Source organism: Lepisma saccharinum, chromosome 6 (assembly GCF_977018435.1).
Source record: "Lepisma saccharinum chromosome 6, izLepSacc3.1, whole genome shotgun sequence".
Taxonomy (NCBI): Eukaryota; Metazoa; Arthropoda; class Insecta; order Zygentoma; family Lepismatidae; genus Lepisma; species Lepisma saccharinum.
This window is the reverse complement of record NC_139234.1, coordinates 34,392,243-34,409,562: the sequence shown is the minus strand read 5'-3', so window position 1 is coordinate 34,409,562 and position 17,320 is coordinate 34,392,243. Positions and strand designations below refer to the sequence as shown.

Below are 17,320 nucleotides of genomic sequence, written 5' to 3'. Positions count from 1 at the left end.
AAGCGATCGGAGATTACAGAATTTCTACTAAGCTTGTTTCAAGTAGACTCGATCTACAAACAAATTAGGCCAAAAGCAGCTCCATTCCTCTCCCACTTCGATGAATGTTGAACTCAAGATACACCGGTTAAGAGTTTATAACTCTACTTCTACGTTATTGCGGAGGGTATTACCATTGTCGGATAAGAAGTTGCATATCCGTATTATAAAATGCCAAGTGCCTGAGTCATATCGCATAAGTAATGTATTATTCATTTCCTATCAAGTTCAAAGTTTCTTTAATGCAACACAAAACTTCCATATACGGTATTTGTTCCCTCTTAGTTACCTATTCACACACACACACACACACACACGTACGTAAATCCGCACACTTTCTAACAATAATCAACTACGCAATTTTGGAACTGCAAACATATACCCTTTGAATGGGGGACTTACAAGGAAGAAGTAAGTAAGCATGGAAGAAATCTTAATCTATTAACACAGTCAGAGGAAAAAAATTCCACTATTATTCTAGGATTTAACAGTCAGACACTTATGATATTGTATCAGCTGATAAAGATCTTATCTCCCTTCCTAATTCAGCTTCTCCTGATAAGGTTCGGAGTGCGGAGGTTGAAGTTATATCAAGTGATGAGCCAGAAGTCGTGGTTTGTTGTGGGGAAATGGCGCTTTCCAATGAAGATCTTGAGGTAAGCTTTACACGAAAACCCAAGTACGTTTCAATACTTTATTTGAAGAATACTCATGTTTGCATAACCTGCAGAATGTCCTGGTAGTTACTGTGTTACCCTAACAAGACCCAAGTGGTGTTGGAAGAACGTTCCTGAATTATGATATATAGGCTACCCACTGCGAGGAACTGCTATATCACACGCAAATGAGTCGTGAAATTAAAACTATTGGAGGAGGGCGTAGTGTATACTACAATAAAATTTCAGACAGAAGGGCATGTCCTAATGTCGAAAACTTATGCTTACAGTCAGTTGTGATCAGTCAGGCTTTCCATATCCTTCTTTCGTAGCATTGCTGAGATAAATGTCTAATAGTCGGCCCCCGTGGCGGAGTGGTTAACACATCGCGCTACGACGCCAGGGGGCCCGGGTTCGAATCCTGGCCTGGGCATGGATGTGTGTGAGTGTCCATTCATCAATTTCATCATATCATCACTGATCCCCATCTTCGCAAATTAGCCAAAAGTGTCACAAGAAGCGAAGTAAAATAAAGCAAATAATAATCATAATAACTGTCTAATATTAGTTAAGGTGCATTTGTATTTAGAAAAATGTTATTATTTAAAAGCATAAGTACATTGAGAATAACAATAGCTTATATCGCTTAAATCTTTTCAGTTGCTATTAATTTAAATGCATCTTCGTGGTACGACATTCCTTAAATCTCACTGTTGAAGGTTTTCGTGACAAGTATGCAACTTGGTATTGTGTTTGTTCATTCATTAATTCAGTGATTTCGCCACACACCCGAACACCCCGCAAAATTTCGTCAACACCCCCTAATTTTTTTCAAAAGGTCACAGTATATGCTCCCTAAACATGAACTTACAACCACTCTGAATGATTGTGGATAAACCCCTGCATCAATTACATTCAATCATCATCATCCCTAATATCGCAAGGGGGTAGGAAAGTTTAGGTTAAATATCGGGATATTAATTTGGATGTGTATTTTTTGATTATTTTCTTTCATTAATTCTCATGTAACGATATTATTAAGCAAAATTACCTGTCGCCTTTTTGTCGCTTTGATATATATTAGATATGAATGTTTTTTTTTTCTGGTTTCATTAGCGCTTATGTCTTTTTGCAAATCAGAGTTTATGGTTGGCAAGCTTATTTTAGTTCCCAGATGTTCGCATTGTTTCTAAGATGTCTATTTCTCATATTTTCTTGGCTTTTCTGCAACTTTTGGCTTCTTGTGGTTATGAATATGTTTACTGATTGGATGAAAGTTGTAAAGGAAATTCACAAAGGCTCATCGCTGTCCACAACGGCACTCGAAGTCAGTAACGAAAACGTGCGTCGACCATTCGGTCACGAAACCGTGTTTCTGAGAAGCTTATTCTCATTATTTAGCTTTAACACCAATGGGACAGTCATTACTTATTAAATAAGTCAATAATATCGATCATTTTTATAATTTCTTGCATGTTGATCGTTGTTTATTCATAATAAGAACGAAATGAAAAATGGAGAAGACTATAGGGATAGTATTTTACACTGAAACATATTGCAAGTGTGCAACAACAGAGATATTGCACCAAATTCTAAAATTAACAAGCTACGTCGGAGTTCGATGCAGGTTCTGTTTACCCTCACAAAATAAAAAAATGGAAAAACATTAGCTGTTGTTGTTCCTAAACGGTGGTTAGCGTTGCTGGCATATGCAAAATTCTTCCTCATAATTATAAAAGTAATGAATATCAAGGATATTCCAAAGAAAAAAAATTTACTATCTGGTCGATATCTTACATTTATTACACATTCCAAGTGAATTACGTCCAATTTATTCTGACTCTTAAAGGTCTAAATTTGGTATGTTAATCTGTCATTGGAAAAGGCGTAAATATATAATGCAGTATTTGAGCTGACAAAGAAGTAGTCCACTTCTTATCTCTGTAATACTGATGAAAGAGTTATCACTGTAATTCTATATCTAATCTCTCCCTTTGTAGTTAGTCATTGTTGTCAAGAATGTGTAGAATATCTCACGTGAAGGAAAAAATATAGCAGATATAAACGCTTGGCTATCTAAGGCATTTTCTTCTGATAACGTAATAGTATATGAGTCAACATATCGCGTATGTTCTTTCAATTGACGATCAAAAAGAAAACTTACTACGTCAAAGGCCATGACGTAATCTTAGAAAACTGACATAAATTGAACAACGAACAACTTCCATCCTTGCCGTCGTTAGTAGTTTCCCTCTATTTATTTTCATTATACATATTACTAGCCATATCACCGAGCAACGTACTCACGAATTTGATCGAGGAGGTTTTTTTTTTTTAAAGACTGGACCAAATTCTATTTTATTTTATGTGTAAGTCAACAGGCATGTAAAGGCTTCGAGATGTGGAAAACATTGAATATCCTTTCCCACATTGTTTTATTACATGCTCAGAAAAATAAAGTTCATGATCAATGTTGAATCCTAAATTTTTTATTATTTGAGAGATTCGAGACTATTGGTTCCGATAATAGCAAAGGTAGATTTTGTTTTAATTTAGAACCAAACCATTTGATTCACGCCAGTTGCTTATATTTTTCAAATCCTTATTTAAGAGTGTAATTGCCTTCTGTGAATTCAAGTTGTGAATAGCAAAGCGCGAAGGTTTGAACGGGTTTCCAGTATTCACTCGCAGAGGATATGACAGTTAATCTGTTAATACGCGCTGCTATCTTCCAAGCAGATACGCCTCAAACTACTAGTACTGTTACTGGAGGAAATTTGTTAAAAATAGTTTCAATGTAGTTACAAAATTTGGGTACAACTCAATACATGATATTTTATGAATGAATGAGAGAGGTGCAAGCCTGCAAGTGGTGACAATTCTGACAAGCATTCCGAGTGAAAGTCTTTAAAAAATGCTTGCGCATGATGAACAACAATTCATGAAGTAACTCACTTCCGTTGATATCCTCGGGGTATAATAAAGCCAGATCAAAGACTCCCTTTCTCAACGTTTCTTCTGACATAAAGTAAAAAAAGTGAAGTGTTCCCCTGTGCTTAGCACCACGCCATGAAGGCGTATAGGGGGTGTGGGGGTAACGCCCCACACTTTCTTGATCCGGTCATAACTGCCATATTGCTTGGAATAATAAAAATCCTCCAAAACTCCTTTCATTAGCTTGAATCGATGGCCTATTTGTGACAAAATTGAATCCCATGCACAAAATAAGCTCTTCCTATTTTTTGTTCTTCATTTATGGCTACACTTTCATCTTCTGCAACTTCATCGAAAAACTTGGTTTTCTTTTTGGGACGCTGTTCTCTACTTGCAATGTTCATATCATCGCAGATCTGTTTGCTGTTCTCAAAAGCGTTCGTCACAATTGTTTCCCGATTGGCAGACAGAAAGCTTTGCAGTCCCTGTAAGTGACTAACCTAACACCTATAGCCTATCTACTGTAACAGACTTTTCTTGTAGCCGTAGGTTAACGTTCTTAATAGATCCAGGTATATCAGCGTGTAGCAAGCAAGCATTTGGCACCGTGTACTGTTTCGGGTGACTCTTTTGAGAGGTCACATAATTCCTCCAAAGCTGCACAGACATCCGGAAATTGGGTACTTAGAGATTGTACTGCGTTTGCTTTTGAAGACCACCTAGTTGCTGATTGACTCTTCACAGTCGTGTGGTTTCTATTTCCGGCGCTGAAGAATCTGTGGATTCAACATTTTTCTTGAAAAACTTCGATAAAATCGTTGCACTTCTAATGTCCTCTTTCTCTCTTATCTTCTTTTCCTGTTTTGAGCCCCAGAAAATTTCTTGGAAGACATCACTTATAATAATTACACAATTTCGGATACACACAGCTTCATCAAAAGCACATTGACTATACAATAGTCCTCGCAAAGTGAGTGTATAGTTCGTAGTAGCTACATCTAAACTAGAATAGCATGAGTGCTTTTGTGAAGTTATGAGAGCGTCAATTCTGATTCCCTTTTGCCCGGTCGCTCCCTTTTTTTTCTCAAATTTTGTTTATCGTAATGCTCTGAATGGGCCATTGTCGCATATGAGAACGCAGCCACTACTGACAAAGATCAAAAACGTCCAAGTATTGTTGTGTCTCGATACCAAGCAGCATAGACTTTTATTTATTATTGTTGTTCTAAGTGACGTGTACTTTCGTCTTGTAACTATTTGAAAGCTGCCTGGAAAGATCATTGAAAGAGCCAAAAACCATCACGACGTATTCTTATAAATGAAATAGCTTGTTTGAAGAGATATTAGGAAAATTTAGTACAGTTGTTACGACATGCAGACTGCAGTTTGCACTAGGGATGGCCAGATCCGGATCCTGGCGGATCCGAAATCCGGATGCGGTTGGTTCCGGATCCTAAAATGTTTCGATCCGGAATTTTCAGATCCGGATCCAAAACTTTCGGATCCGGATCCGTTTTGCCATCCCACATGCGCTTCTTTGGAAAGTAAGAATGTGTTTATAACATATTGTTACCTGCTAATACACACACACACACACACACTATATATATATATATATATATATATATATATATATATATATATATATATATATATATATATAGTGTGTGTGTGTGCGCGTGCGCGATTTGTAATTGATTAATACTCACTTACAAGGCAGGTCTAAGTGTCCCCCTCCGATTTCCATGAAACTTGGCAGATGTATAGAGGGGCCCAAAGGAAGAAATACGTGTTTTTGTGTTTTAGCTAAAAAAAAAACTGTTTTAGGGGGCAAACCCCCCCTCAAATGTCAAGATGAAGACAAATTGACGCGGGGATCTGACCCCTGTGTGCCACTCCGTTTTTCATGAAATTTGGCAGGTGTATGGAGGGGCCCAAAGGAAGAAGTAGTACGTGTTTTTGTGTTTCAGCTAAAAAACGGATTTAGGGGGCAACTTCTCCCTCCTCAAAAGTCAAGATGAGAAATTGAAGTGGGGATCTGACCCCGAAACCACATAAATATGGCATAGGAAGAAACAGGGGGCATAGGGCCCCACTATACACCTTGCCAAGTTTCATGGAAATCGTAGGGGGACACAGGGGTCAGATCCCCATGTCAATTTGTCCTCATCTTGACATTTGAGGGGGAGGGGTTGCCCCCTTGAACAGATTTTTAGCCGAAACAAAAAAACACCTATTTCTTCCTTTGGGCCCCTCTCTATATCTGCCAAGTTTCATGGAAATCGGAGGGGGACATAGGGCTAAAATACCCACTTAAATTTGTCCTCATCTTGACATTTGAGGGGGTTTGCCCCCTAAAACAGTTTTTTAGCCGAAACAAAAGAAAACACGTATTTCTTCCTTTGGGCCCGTTTATACACACACCTGCCAATTTTCATGGAAATCGGAGGGGGACACAGGGGTCATATCCTCACTTCAATTTGTCCTCATCTTGACATTTGAGGGGGTTTTGCCCCCTAAAACAGTTTTTTAGCTGAAACAAAAACACGTATTTCTTCCATTGGGCTCCACTATACACCTGCCAAGTTTCATGGAAATCGGAGGGGGACACTTAGATAACCTCCCTTGTTAGTCTTACACTTTGTAATTATATAACACTGCATATATTATAATGTTTTATTTTAATTTGTAAAACTGTAACTGTAGAATAATTACATAATTTTTGTATAACATTTCTATCTTGTCATATGTGTTAAAGGTTTCTCCTGGAATGGAATGAGTCACATTTATGTGTGTTTCCATTTCCGATACATTCGAATGAATACATATTCGTTTCAATGGCATTTACAAAATCACCTCTGACATTTTATGTTAAACAAGTAAGATTATATTTGTGCACGAGTGTGTTAGCCGATGTATAGCAAAGTATTTTAGGAACAACACTTGAAACAAAATCTTGTAGGACTAACTAATGAAAAATTTCTTTGTAATCGAAGATCATAATACCTTTTAAGGTGTGGCAATATTGTAATGGGATTGAGATACGAAACTCTCGGACCCGGAACTTTCGGACCCGGATCCAGATCCCGAACTTTCTGACCTGCACCCGGATCCGGATCCGGAAATTTCGGATCCCGAACTTTCGGAACCGGATCCAGATCCGGAACTTTCGGATCCGGATCCGTTTGGCCATCCCTAGTTTACACCAATAGTATTTTTACAACTGCATACACTATTGGAACTATTCACTAAGAAGTTGTAAAACACATCGTCACTAACAAACAAATAATATATATATAGAAATTGGATATTTATTTATTTTCTTTTATTTGTTTAAAAGAAGAGCTTACAATGCGAGCGCGCGAGCAAAAATTCAAATCAATATCTTTGCAAACTGGGAATGATATAGTTTTAATAGGGCGCTAAAACTTTTGAGGGGATCGCATGCATCCTTTATTACAAGTAATTTTCAATGTTTTTCTTCTTGCCGTTCGGCGCACCCTTCCATCAGCGCCCGGGGCGACCGACCCGCTGCCCCCCCCCCCCTTCCTTAGCTACGGCTCTGCCCAACAGTGCCTATTGCGAGGTTTGCCCAATTCGTCAAGTTCACGCCCTTCCACTCGTACGTATTCAACCGCAAACGTGTGATGGTAACCTGAAGCGCGGTGATGCTGATATCGCAGTACGTGAAGCACGAATGGCAGCATCCGGTGATTTCCTGCCGGAAGAAAACTAATGTGTTAGCGCCCCTAGCGGGAAACGCCAAAGTGAAGATCACGCTTCAGCCTTTCTGCATGTGGGTACGTACGTACAAATATCGAAGATGCCATAAAAAAAAATTAAACCGAAAAAATCCATTGGTTCCGATAAAATATCTCCTTACATATAGTATGCGGTGAGATGATACTCAAATATCCTCTGCACACGCTGTTCAATCACCCTGTATATCATTCTACCTGTTCGTGGGATAAATCGATTTATTGGGCATCATAATGGTCTATCAACATAGGCGCCAACTTCGAGGGTCAAGGCACTTTCTGCCCCCCTCCCCCCAAATTCACGTAGAGGAACAAACATTATATAAATTTACATGTATAAAATATTGTTTATGCAATCCTTGATAGTGTTGCCCACGAGACGAGACTTTGGCCTGTCTCGTCTCGTGGAAATGCTGTCCCATCTCGAAAATATTCGTTTGTCTTATGACACATGGTCCATCTCGTCTCGTCTCGAATTTTTGAAAGCCTGTCCCGTCTCGTCCCGTGGGCAACACTAATCCTTGATGTCCCTCTCCTCAAAAACAATATTTTAAGTTGTCGCCTCTGTGTCAGGAACTACAAAGGTTCCGAGATAATATTTTCTGTTATGGATAGTACAATCAGGTACTTCTTTTGTACCTATTTGTATGCAAATTGTTTGGAATATACAGTATACATATCCTGGAATGATCCATGTCTCTGTTCGATTGAATCAATAGCCCATGCTAATTAATAAATTACTTTAGCTAAGATATCACAAAGAGTACAAAGTGTACACTTGCCGAGTGTAAATATGTTTCTAATGTTAGCAAAGTCGAAAGATCTCGATTTGTTGATCCTGCCAATGAGTAACAACAGTCGTCATAAACTGATGAATTCATTACTCAGTCACAAAGTAGGTACTATTATGTTTGAAATTTGAAAGTATGATTATAATTTTGTAGAAGATAAAAATCTGCTTTTTGCCTTATCTTGAACACGATGTTTTTAAAACAGGTATTTTATGTTAACGGTACAAGATAGGCTATGTAATACATTTATCCTCTCTCTTGCAGCGAAATATGTACATCATAGCTGGTGTTTTAGGAGGAGCCGATCTTATTCTCTTCATCATTGTTCTGAGCCTTTTGGTATCACTTCGAAAGTAAGTTAGACTTTAATTTCCAATGGAAATGTGCAACGAATTAGTACTATGTTCAGTCCTTGCTGTATGGCGACTGCCACGTTGTTGTTTACACGATAACTTTCATTGTACTTTTAAACAATGGTGAGCTACTAATTTTAGAAATGAAAATTAAACTGTTTTCATTCGTGTAATTTCAAATTATATTGCGTTGATGCATAAGTCCGTAGCGCTTTTCACTGTAGCATTTTTTTTATTTATTTGATATTCATTTGAGATTAACAGAAGACTGAAACTAATCAGTAATATATGCTCCTTCAATCCCTGAAGATGAGAGTGGCGTTAGCTCTCGAAAGCTCCAAAGTCTATCCGGAAATCATCTGGCTGATTTTATTATTCGCCGCCAGGAAAGTTCAAGAATTACTTCTACCCTCCTTTATTGTCTATAGCTGGCTGCCAATGCCGGGGCAGTTTTTTGATTCCACACTTGAAGAAATCTGCTGCTTTGAAGTTGAAGAAGTCGTCAAGTCAAGATGGAAGAGCATTTTCGTTATCAAAGTAGAGAGATCAGGAAAAATAGCGGGAGATGGGGGATGTGGAATAACTTCCCAACCACGCTCCTGGATATAAGCTTGTGGGCATGCATTATAGTGTTGCAGCAGCAGTTGGTGCAGTCTTCCTGGTCATTTTTTTTAAAAAAAATCGGCCGCAATGTTTCTGAGTTGTTGGCAATAGATGTCAGCAATTCTGGGAAGCAAATACAAATATTATCTTATGTACGGCGAGTTGCTTTTTTGTTAGAGCTCATTCATTCCTTTTTTTTATATTGACATAAAGGCACCGCTTCTCGTCACCAGCAACAATCTTGAATCCACGAGTTTTGCGGCACCGTCGTATGCGACACTAGCATTTCTGCCGTCATATGCGACACTGTATGGAAAATATATTTCATGACAGTTGCGACACCGTCATCTGCGACACAAAGTGTAAATAGCTTCCCGTCACAATTTATCCAGGCTTAGGACTGGCAGCATCATGGAAGCTGGTGTGTTTTTGAAAACCTTTATTAGTTTTCCTTCACAATGGCATCATGGAAGCTGGATGTATTTATCCTTTGACAATGACGGATTGTTTAGATCCCTTGTCAGTATAGGAACAGACTGCAATCCCTTGTCAATGTAGAAATGTAGAATGCGTAGTTTCTTTTGTAGTTGAACCAAAATCTTACTATTTTCATTCTAATTTCTGATCGTACGCCATTCTCCTCAAAAATCGCTTACGATCTCTATGCATTTCATAGTCGGCAAACGCTCTTTGTATTCTCTCATCTAATGTATTGTACTGACGTCGTCTACGTTTCCCTTTAAGATTCAAGGCCCTCCTCTCACATAAGTAGTCGTTGTACACAGCTTCTAATCTAAAGTCTTCACTAATTGGTACACGTTAGGACTTGACTTTTCCGTCAATACATTAATTGTATGGTTCCATCCCTCGACTGCATTGTTAGTCCTGTGCCGCTGTTGGGAGCAGTTCCACATGATAATGTCGAAAACAGAGTTGTTCATCCACTGTTCAACGAAATAATCCAAAAAAATTCTCAATATGTCGTGGTTTGGCGCATCTTCCATCTCACACAGCCATCCATCATCGACGTCAGCCACAGGGAGGTAAGCCAGAGCTGAAAACATTCTTATACACAGCCGCACGTCTGGATCTGTTTTGAAATCGTTTGTCAGTCCCAACTCCTTCACCTTTCGCCACAAACATTGGTTAAAGTGATAATTACAACCACTGATCTGAGCCTCGGGAAATACTTTCTTCAGAGACGCTATTGCTGCTACACGTACGCAAATGTCGCTAATTCTGGTAAACAAATTAGAAATCGTAGGGGAAAATCCAAGCAGTGTCGCTTATGACGGGAGAAAACCAGTTTTTGCCTTAGTGTCGCAAATGACGGTGTCGGAAATGTCGGAACTCCAACAATCTTGGACAGGAATTATCGATGTTGTTCACCGTTAACGAGGGAAAAAAAGCACAAATGGTCACCCGTTAATATATCTTGTTTTCACCTAAAGTGTGCGGTATCCAAACATCCAATTTTTGAACCTTGTTCATGGAATGCAAATGTTTGACGATGATTGTTGACTGGTCGCAATTCATCGCATTTGCCAATTCTCGGGTTGACCGTAAACGGCACAAATGTTTCGAGTCGCCTCCGCTGCCTTTGCTCACCTGTTAAACTCAAACAGACGAATATATCGGAAGTGTTAGTTTATTTTGTTTACTCTACAAACACTAACTAAAACAGAAGAATATCGGAAGTGTTGATTTGTTTACACTTAACGCTTATTATTCGTTAGCCCACAAATAGTACTAACTTATTTCAAATCTGCAAAATTCAAGGAATATTAACAAGCACGACTGTGCCACTTCAAATAACAAATGTTAAACGAACCGAGGCGACCAGGTTATCAGAGTGTGGGAGTGTATTTCTTGGCAAGACTACACTCATTAACTACCACAATGCTTGATAACGGCCTGGTGACATGGCGAGTAAGCACCGCCATTAAATAGGTGCTGCCCCCGCTGCCTTGCGGGTAGGGATTAACTCAAAAGCTAAGGGAAGGAAAACCCTGAAAGAAAACCATGGGCAGAGAGAGCTCTGTAAGGCGTGGTGAAGCCAATCTCTCTAAGGGAGTAAACCCAATACAAATCCTGGTCATCCAGGTTGGGGGTTGAGGCATTGGGCTGACGACCCAATCCTCGGAAAATATCCGCTGTTCAGAGACCCAACAATGAGCCTCGGATATGGAAGGAAACCAGAAGACGAACACGGCTAGGAGTTAAGGTAAATGATCTCAGGATGGGGACATGGAATGTGCAAACAATGCTACAAGCTAGTAAGCTACTAGAAATTGTTGATGAATTTATAAAATATAAGTTGCATGTTCTGGCACTGCAAGAAATAAGATGGCCTGGGAGTGGTCAGATAGACAAGGAAAACTGTACAGTTTTTTACAGTGGTGCTGAAACCAGAGGACACAGGGGTACAGGCTTTATAATAAGTAAAGAAGCTAGGAAATCACTAATGGAATTTATACCAGTAAATGACAGACTGTGTAAAATTAGACTTAAAGGCAAGTTCTATAACATCTCCATCATCTCTGCTTACGCACCTAATGAGGATTCAGAAGAACTGGACAAGGAAAAATTTTATGACGAGTTGGACTTGTTAAATGAAAGTATAAGTAGACATGATATACTACTTGTCATGGGTGACTTCAATGCAAAAATTGGAAGAGAATCTGAAGTCAAAGAAGTGGCAGGAAAGAATTCTTTACATTCAGTCACCAGTGAGAATGGTTGGAGATTAATACAATACTGTATACAAAATAAAATGCTTGTAAAAAATACCCAATTCCCCACGAAAGATATTCATAAAAACCTGGAGAGCTCCCGGCGGAACATACACAAACCAGATAGATCATGTTCTAGTGAACAGCAGATATGCCACATCTATTATAGACGTTAAAACACGCAGAGGGGCCAATTGTGACAGTGATCACTTCCTAGTCAAATCTATATTGCGGCAACAATTGTCTAATATAGGCAAAATCAAGGGAAAAAGGAGATCTGGTTGGGATATAGAAAAGTTAAAGAAAGACAGCGATAAGAGAGCTTTTCAGGAACAAATACACCAACAATTAAGTGATGAGAATGAAAATAATAGCATTGAGGAAATATGGAATGATATGAAGAAAACTCTGACTGAAACATCAGAAGAGATATTAGGGCAAAGGAAGAGATCTAACAGAAAAGATTGGTATGATGAAGAGTGTAGAGTACTAATAGGGAAGAAAAATGAGTTACGGAAAAAGATGATTCAAAGAGAAACAAGAGTATCGATGAATACATATAAAGATGCTAGGAAGGAAGCGACTAAAATCTGTAGGAGGAAAAAGACATATTGGATGGAGGAGCGAGTAAGGAAAATAGAGGAACATCAGACAGAGGGTAATACAAGACAAATGTACAAAGCTATTAGAAATCTTAGTACTGGATATCAACCAAGGTTAAACGTATGTAAAGACAAAAATGGGAAGCTTATTACGGATCAAGCCAAATGTCTGTAAAGATGGTCAAAATATTTTCAGGAGCTCTATAAATCTAAATTTAATATAACAGATAATGCAGATGAAGATCAAACCCAAGTTACAGAATGTGAGGTACAAAGATCATCGTTTGAAGAAGTTAATTGTGCAATATCAAAATTAAATAATAATAAAGCACCTGGAGAAGATTTGCTCCCTGCGGAGATATTTAAAAAGGGTGGAGAAACACTTTGGAAGAAAGTTCATGAGCTAGTTTGCATGATATGAGATCAAGAGAAAATACCATGTAGTTGGAAATATGGAGTTATCTTCCCCATCCATAAAAAGGGTGATAAAAGGAATTGTGGCAACTACAGGGGAATAACACTATTAAATATTGGATACAAAATATTTTCCAATATCCTATATATGAGAGCATCTAAGCAGGCAGAAGAAATCCTAGGGGAATATCAATGTGGATTCCGTCCAAATAGATCTACCATAGATCACATCTTCACCATATGTCAAATTATGGAAAAATTCTATGAGCAAAATATAGATCTACACTTTTTATTTATAGACTATCAACGAGCATTTGATAGCTTACACAGAGCTGGGATCATGAAAGTATTCAAGACAGTAGGATTTCCAGATAAATTAATAAGATTGATAAAGGTAACCTTGGAAAATACAACAGCGGGAGTCATGGTGCAGGGAGTAGTCTCACCAACCATTAACATAGAAACAGGAGTGAGACAAGGGGATGCTCTGTCCACCCTAATTTTCATTATTGTACTGCATGATATTATCAGTCCACTGCAAAAAAGGGGGAGTATATTCTACAAAACAACACAGATACTTGCTTATGCTGACGATATTATGATAATATCAAGGACACTTGCAGATGTTAAAAGCACTTTTTTAAAGATGGACAGTAAATCCAGATAAATAGGACTATTAATTAATGAAACTAAAACAAGATATATATGAGAATGTCCAGATCGCCAGCCAGACGAAACTCTCTGGCTTTGAATATAGGTACATATCACTTTGAAGGGGTACCCACTTTTACTTACCTTGGAGCTCTTCTACATAACAACATAGAAGAAGAATAGATTGTTAACCAAAGGATATAGGCTGGAAATATGTAGAATTATTTAAGTCAAAAAACCTCTCTAGGAACACAAAATTAAGACTGTATGGGACACTTATTAGACCAGTTATAGCATATGGTGCTTGGAAACTTACATCTAAAGCAGAAAGCAAGGTAATGTGTTTTGAAAGGAAGATATTACGTAAGATCTTTGGCCCCGTTAGGAATGAAGATGGATCCTATAGAATTAGGAATAATATGGAGTTAGAAGGATGGATTCAATATGAACATGTGGTGAGATATATAAGATGGGCAGGACATCTGATGAGAATGGAAGAGGATAGGCTACCACGCCTGGTATTCAATCAGAAATTGTGGGGAACAAGGCCAAAAGGAAGACCGAGGGGAAGATGGATCGATGCGGTTGAGGAAGATTTGAGAAGGATGAATATACGCAATTGGAAAAATGTAGCTCAAGATAGAACGAGGTGGAGGAAGATTGTTTGGGATGCCAGAGCCCACCAAGGGCTGTAGAGCAAAAGAAGAAACAGAAGAAGAAGAAGAAAGTGTGCGGTATCCAAACATCCAATTTTTGAACCTTGTCCATGGAATGCAAATGTTTGACGATGATTGTTGACTGGTCGCAATTCATCGCATTTACCAATTCTCGGGTTGACCGTAAACGGCACAAATGTTTCGAGTCGCTTCCGCTGCCTTTGCTCACCTTTAAACTCAAACAGCCGAATATATGGGAAGTGTTAGTTTATTTTGTTTACTCTACAAACACTAACTAAAACAGAAGAATATCGGAAGTGTTGATTTGTTTACACTTAACGCTTATTATTCGTTAGCCCACAAATAGTACTAACTTATTTCAAATCTGCAAAATTCAAGGAGTATTAACAAGCACGACTGTGCCACTTCAAATAACAAATGATAAACGATAAACAAACTTCTGGAACCACGATGTTGCCATAAAAAAATGAATGCTACGAACTTATGCATCAATCCAATATATAAATAACCTATTTGAAAATTTCCAAAATTGAAAGTAAATTTTTCTATGTATACTTCTCTCTCTCTTACATTATCATGGAAGAGGAGACAGGAAAATATCCCTGGTTTGTATACATTTGCTTGCATATAAATTTCTGAGTTCATGCTGTAATTCCCACCCTCCTGAAATTGCATACTATATTTTTATTAATATTCTAGGTTGAAATCGGAGTTGAGATCGAACGAAAAGTCGACTTTCAAGCGCGTCTACTCCACAGCCACCATCAACAGCGCCCCGGGTATCCAACCTGGAGAAGAACTCGCGAACCGTGGCTTCCAACAATATCCGGAAAGACCAACGGCTGCTCTGAAGGTACCACCAGGGTGAGTACTAACCAAAGAAGATGACACACACACACACACACACACACACACCATCACACACACACACACACACACACACACACACACACACACACTACGTAAATGGGGATATACATGAAAGGATGCGAGATAATTTTTCATAGCTTCTTTTTGTTTTAATCTTCTAGTGAGATACTTCGGTATCGTGCTCAATTGAAAAATATTTGAAAATATGGAAATTATATGTTAAAATAACTAAAACATGTGCTAAGAGCTAATATGTGTAAAAATATAAGAAATAAAAGTAGCATTTTTCGAACGTACGAGACGAATCACAAGGGTATTACAAAATACCATTGATTTTACCATCATGTGAAGATATGCATTTACATATGAATCCGTTCCCTACTTAATAACTAATTGCGATCCCAATTTTTCTTGCAGGCCGATGGACAATATACCTTCCTATGCACGTCAACAACATCCAGCCAGGCAATCGGACAGCTATTATTATTGATGTGCTGCTCATAATAAAATCGCTATACCTGTTTATATTTATATTTTGTATGAGATCAAGGCAAGTTGGAATTAATTTATACATTTTCAAATCGTGCTCAACAAAATAAAGAATCCGTGTGAGACATTAAAGGAACCTTGTGTACTCAGATTTACAATAGAATTGCATTATAGGTGGCATGTGATGTAATGGTTTATAAATGTATTACAAGAGCGATAATGTTGAAGATACCCCTGTGCGACCCTATTTTTCAATTTTGGTGGATGAAAAAATACGACTAAAGGAAATGCCAGAATAAAATAATTCCACGCAATACTGTTTTGAATATGTTAATGTTAATCATTAGACTAATGACTGGCCTTCCATGTGAGCTCTCCCAAATGGAAATTAAATAATGACGGTGAGAATCAACAGGTTTTGCAAATTATCACCCATAATCGGCTCCCAGATAGCAGCTGGACAATTCTAGGCTTTCATAACTATATCCTCCCTGTATAGTTCCTGTACTTGTATTTACAATAACTTTGATCTTCAGATTCGTAGATACTAGAGATGGGACAGATTATTCAGTGGAACTATTATGGAACTATTCAGGTTCTTTTGGAACATTTGTACTTTTACATTTGATGTTCGAAATTTTTAAGCATGTAAGTACCAAGAAAAATATATGTCTGTCCATTCCTAGTACATACCGCGATGTCTTACTATGTTGAACTCTTTCAGCAATCGATGTATAATTGAAAATGTACAAATACATGTCTTGTGATTATAGGGTGTTATTTATTCTTCTGACTTCCTTAGGAGGAGCATTTAATTCCCGTTTCGATTGCAAATCTGGCATGCTTTTATACACGTGGCATGTTTTTATACACATACATATCGCGGTGGATCAATGCAGAAAGTTGAACATCATACCACTGATGTGCTGAAAGAAGCAGTGAAACGACGTCATATCTTAATAATAATAATAATAATAATAAAAATTCGGGGGACATATTTGAAAGCTTTGAATATTTTTTTGTAAAGCTATTTTAAATTACAAGGGTAATGCCTTCGCCTTGTAACTAAGGTGTCGCGCGTTTAGTACCCGATGGAGACACCTAGTGGTTCGGATGCCACTTCAAACTGTAGATCCAGTCCCAATTAGCCTTTCTGTGCATAAAGAGGACTCAATATAAAACTCAACAACGAAATGACAAGATAAATAGAGGAGAGTATTGAGCACCATAGGGTAATTTATGTCAAATCAAACAAGAAAAAATAAATTTTGGAATTTGATGTCATGGATTTTACTAATTTTTGGTATACACGTTTCTTATCATCTGAAATATAGATTTTTTTATTATTTCTGATGTTGCCAGTTTTTTAGTTATTGATTTTTGAAAATTGACAAAATTGCCCAAAAACAGCTCACTGCTGAAACTTTACTAAATACAATTTGCAAGAGACCTGTTTCAACTACAAGGCTGGGCATGGTCTCATTTTAAAGCTTATGAAGAGGGCTTTAATTTGATATACAACATACTTGTTTTTTTTGCTAGAAACAAATTTTGAAAGTTGTTTCGAAATTTTCAAAAATTTTACACATATTGGTACACAACTACTAAAGGTTCAGTCAAAATTTCAAGATGGTATCTCTTTGGTATCATATGAAAAGTGAATTCCTTTCAAGACCATGCGATGATTTAAGTTAACATATCTTACATAGGCCTACCTTACCACATTATAAATATAGTAGCATACGTACCAA

General features: G+C 37.9%; 1 protein-coding gene across 2 annotated transcripts; it reads left to right on the top strand.

Annotated features, from left to right (window-relative positions):
* The first annotated feature begins 618 nt into the window (after window positions 1–618).
* On the top strand, window positions 619–16,665 carry LOC145989309 (uncharacterized). 2 transcript variants are annotated; one of them, XM_083124641.1, is made up of 4 exons: window positions 619–695; window positions 8,443–8,531; window positions 14,910–15,075; window positions 15,518–16,665. In XM_083124641.1, the coding sequence occupies exons 1-4, from the start codon at window positions 669–671 to the stop codon at window positions 15,677–15,679; spliced, it is 444 nt and encodes a 147-aa protein (XP_082980767.1). In that variant the 5' UTR covers window positions 619–668; the 3' UTR covers window positions 15,680–16,665. The 2 variants fall into 2 exon arrangements, with proteins under 2 accessions (XP_082980767.1, XP_082980768.1); XM_083124642.1 differs by having other exon boundaries at window positions 14,910–15,074; window positions 15,498–16,664.
* The last annotated feature ends 655 nt before the right edge of the window (window positions 16,666–17,320 follow it).

Excerpts from the sequence above, each read along its gene's own strand:
- LOC145989309 (XM_083124641.1), top strand. The coding sequence starts at position 669 with ATGGCGCTTTCCAATGAAGATCTTGAG. Across the intron at positions 696-8,442 it reads TTTCCAATGAAGATCTTGAG|CGAAATATGTACATCATAGC; the intron begins GTAAGCTTTACA and ends TCTCTCTTGCAG. Across the intron at positions 8,532-14,909 it reads CTTTTGGTATCACTTCGAAA|GTTGAAATCGGAGTTGAGAT; the intron begins GTAAGTTAGACT and ends TTAATATTCTAG.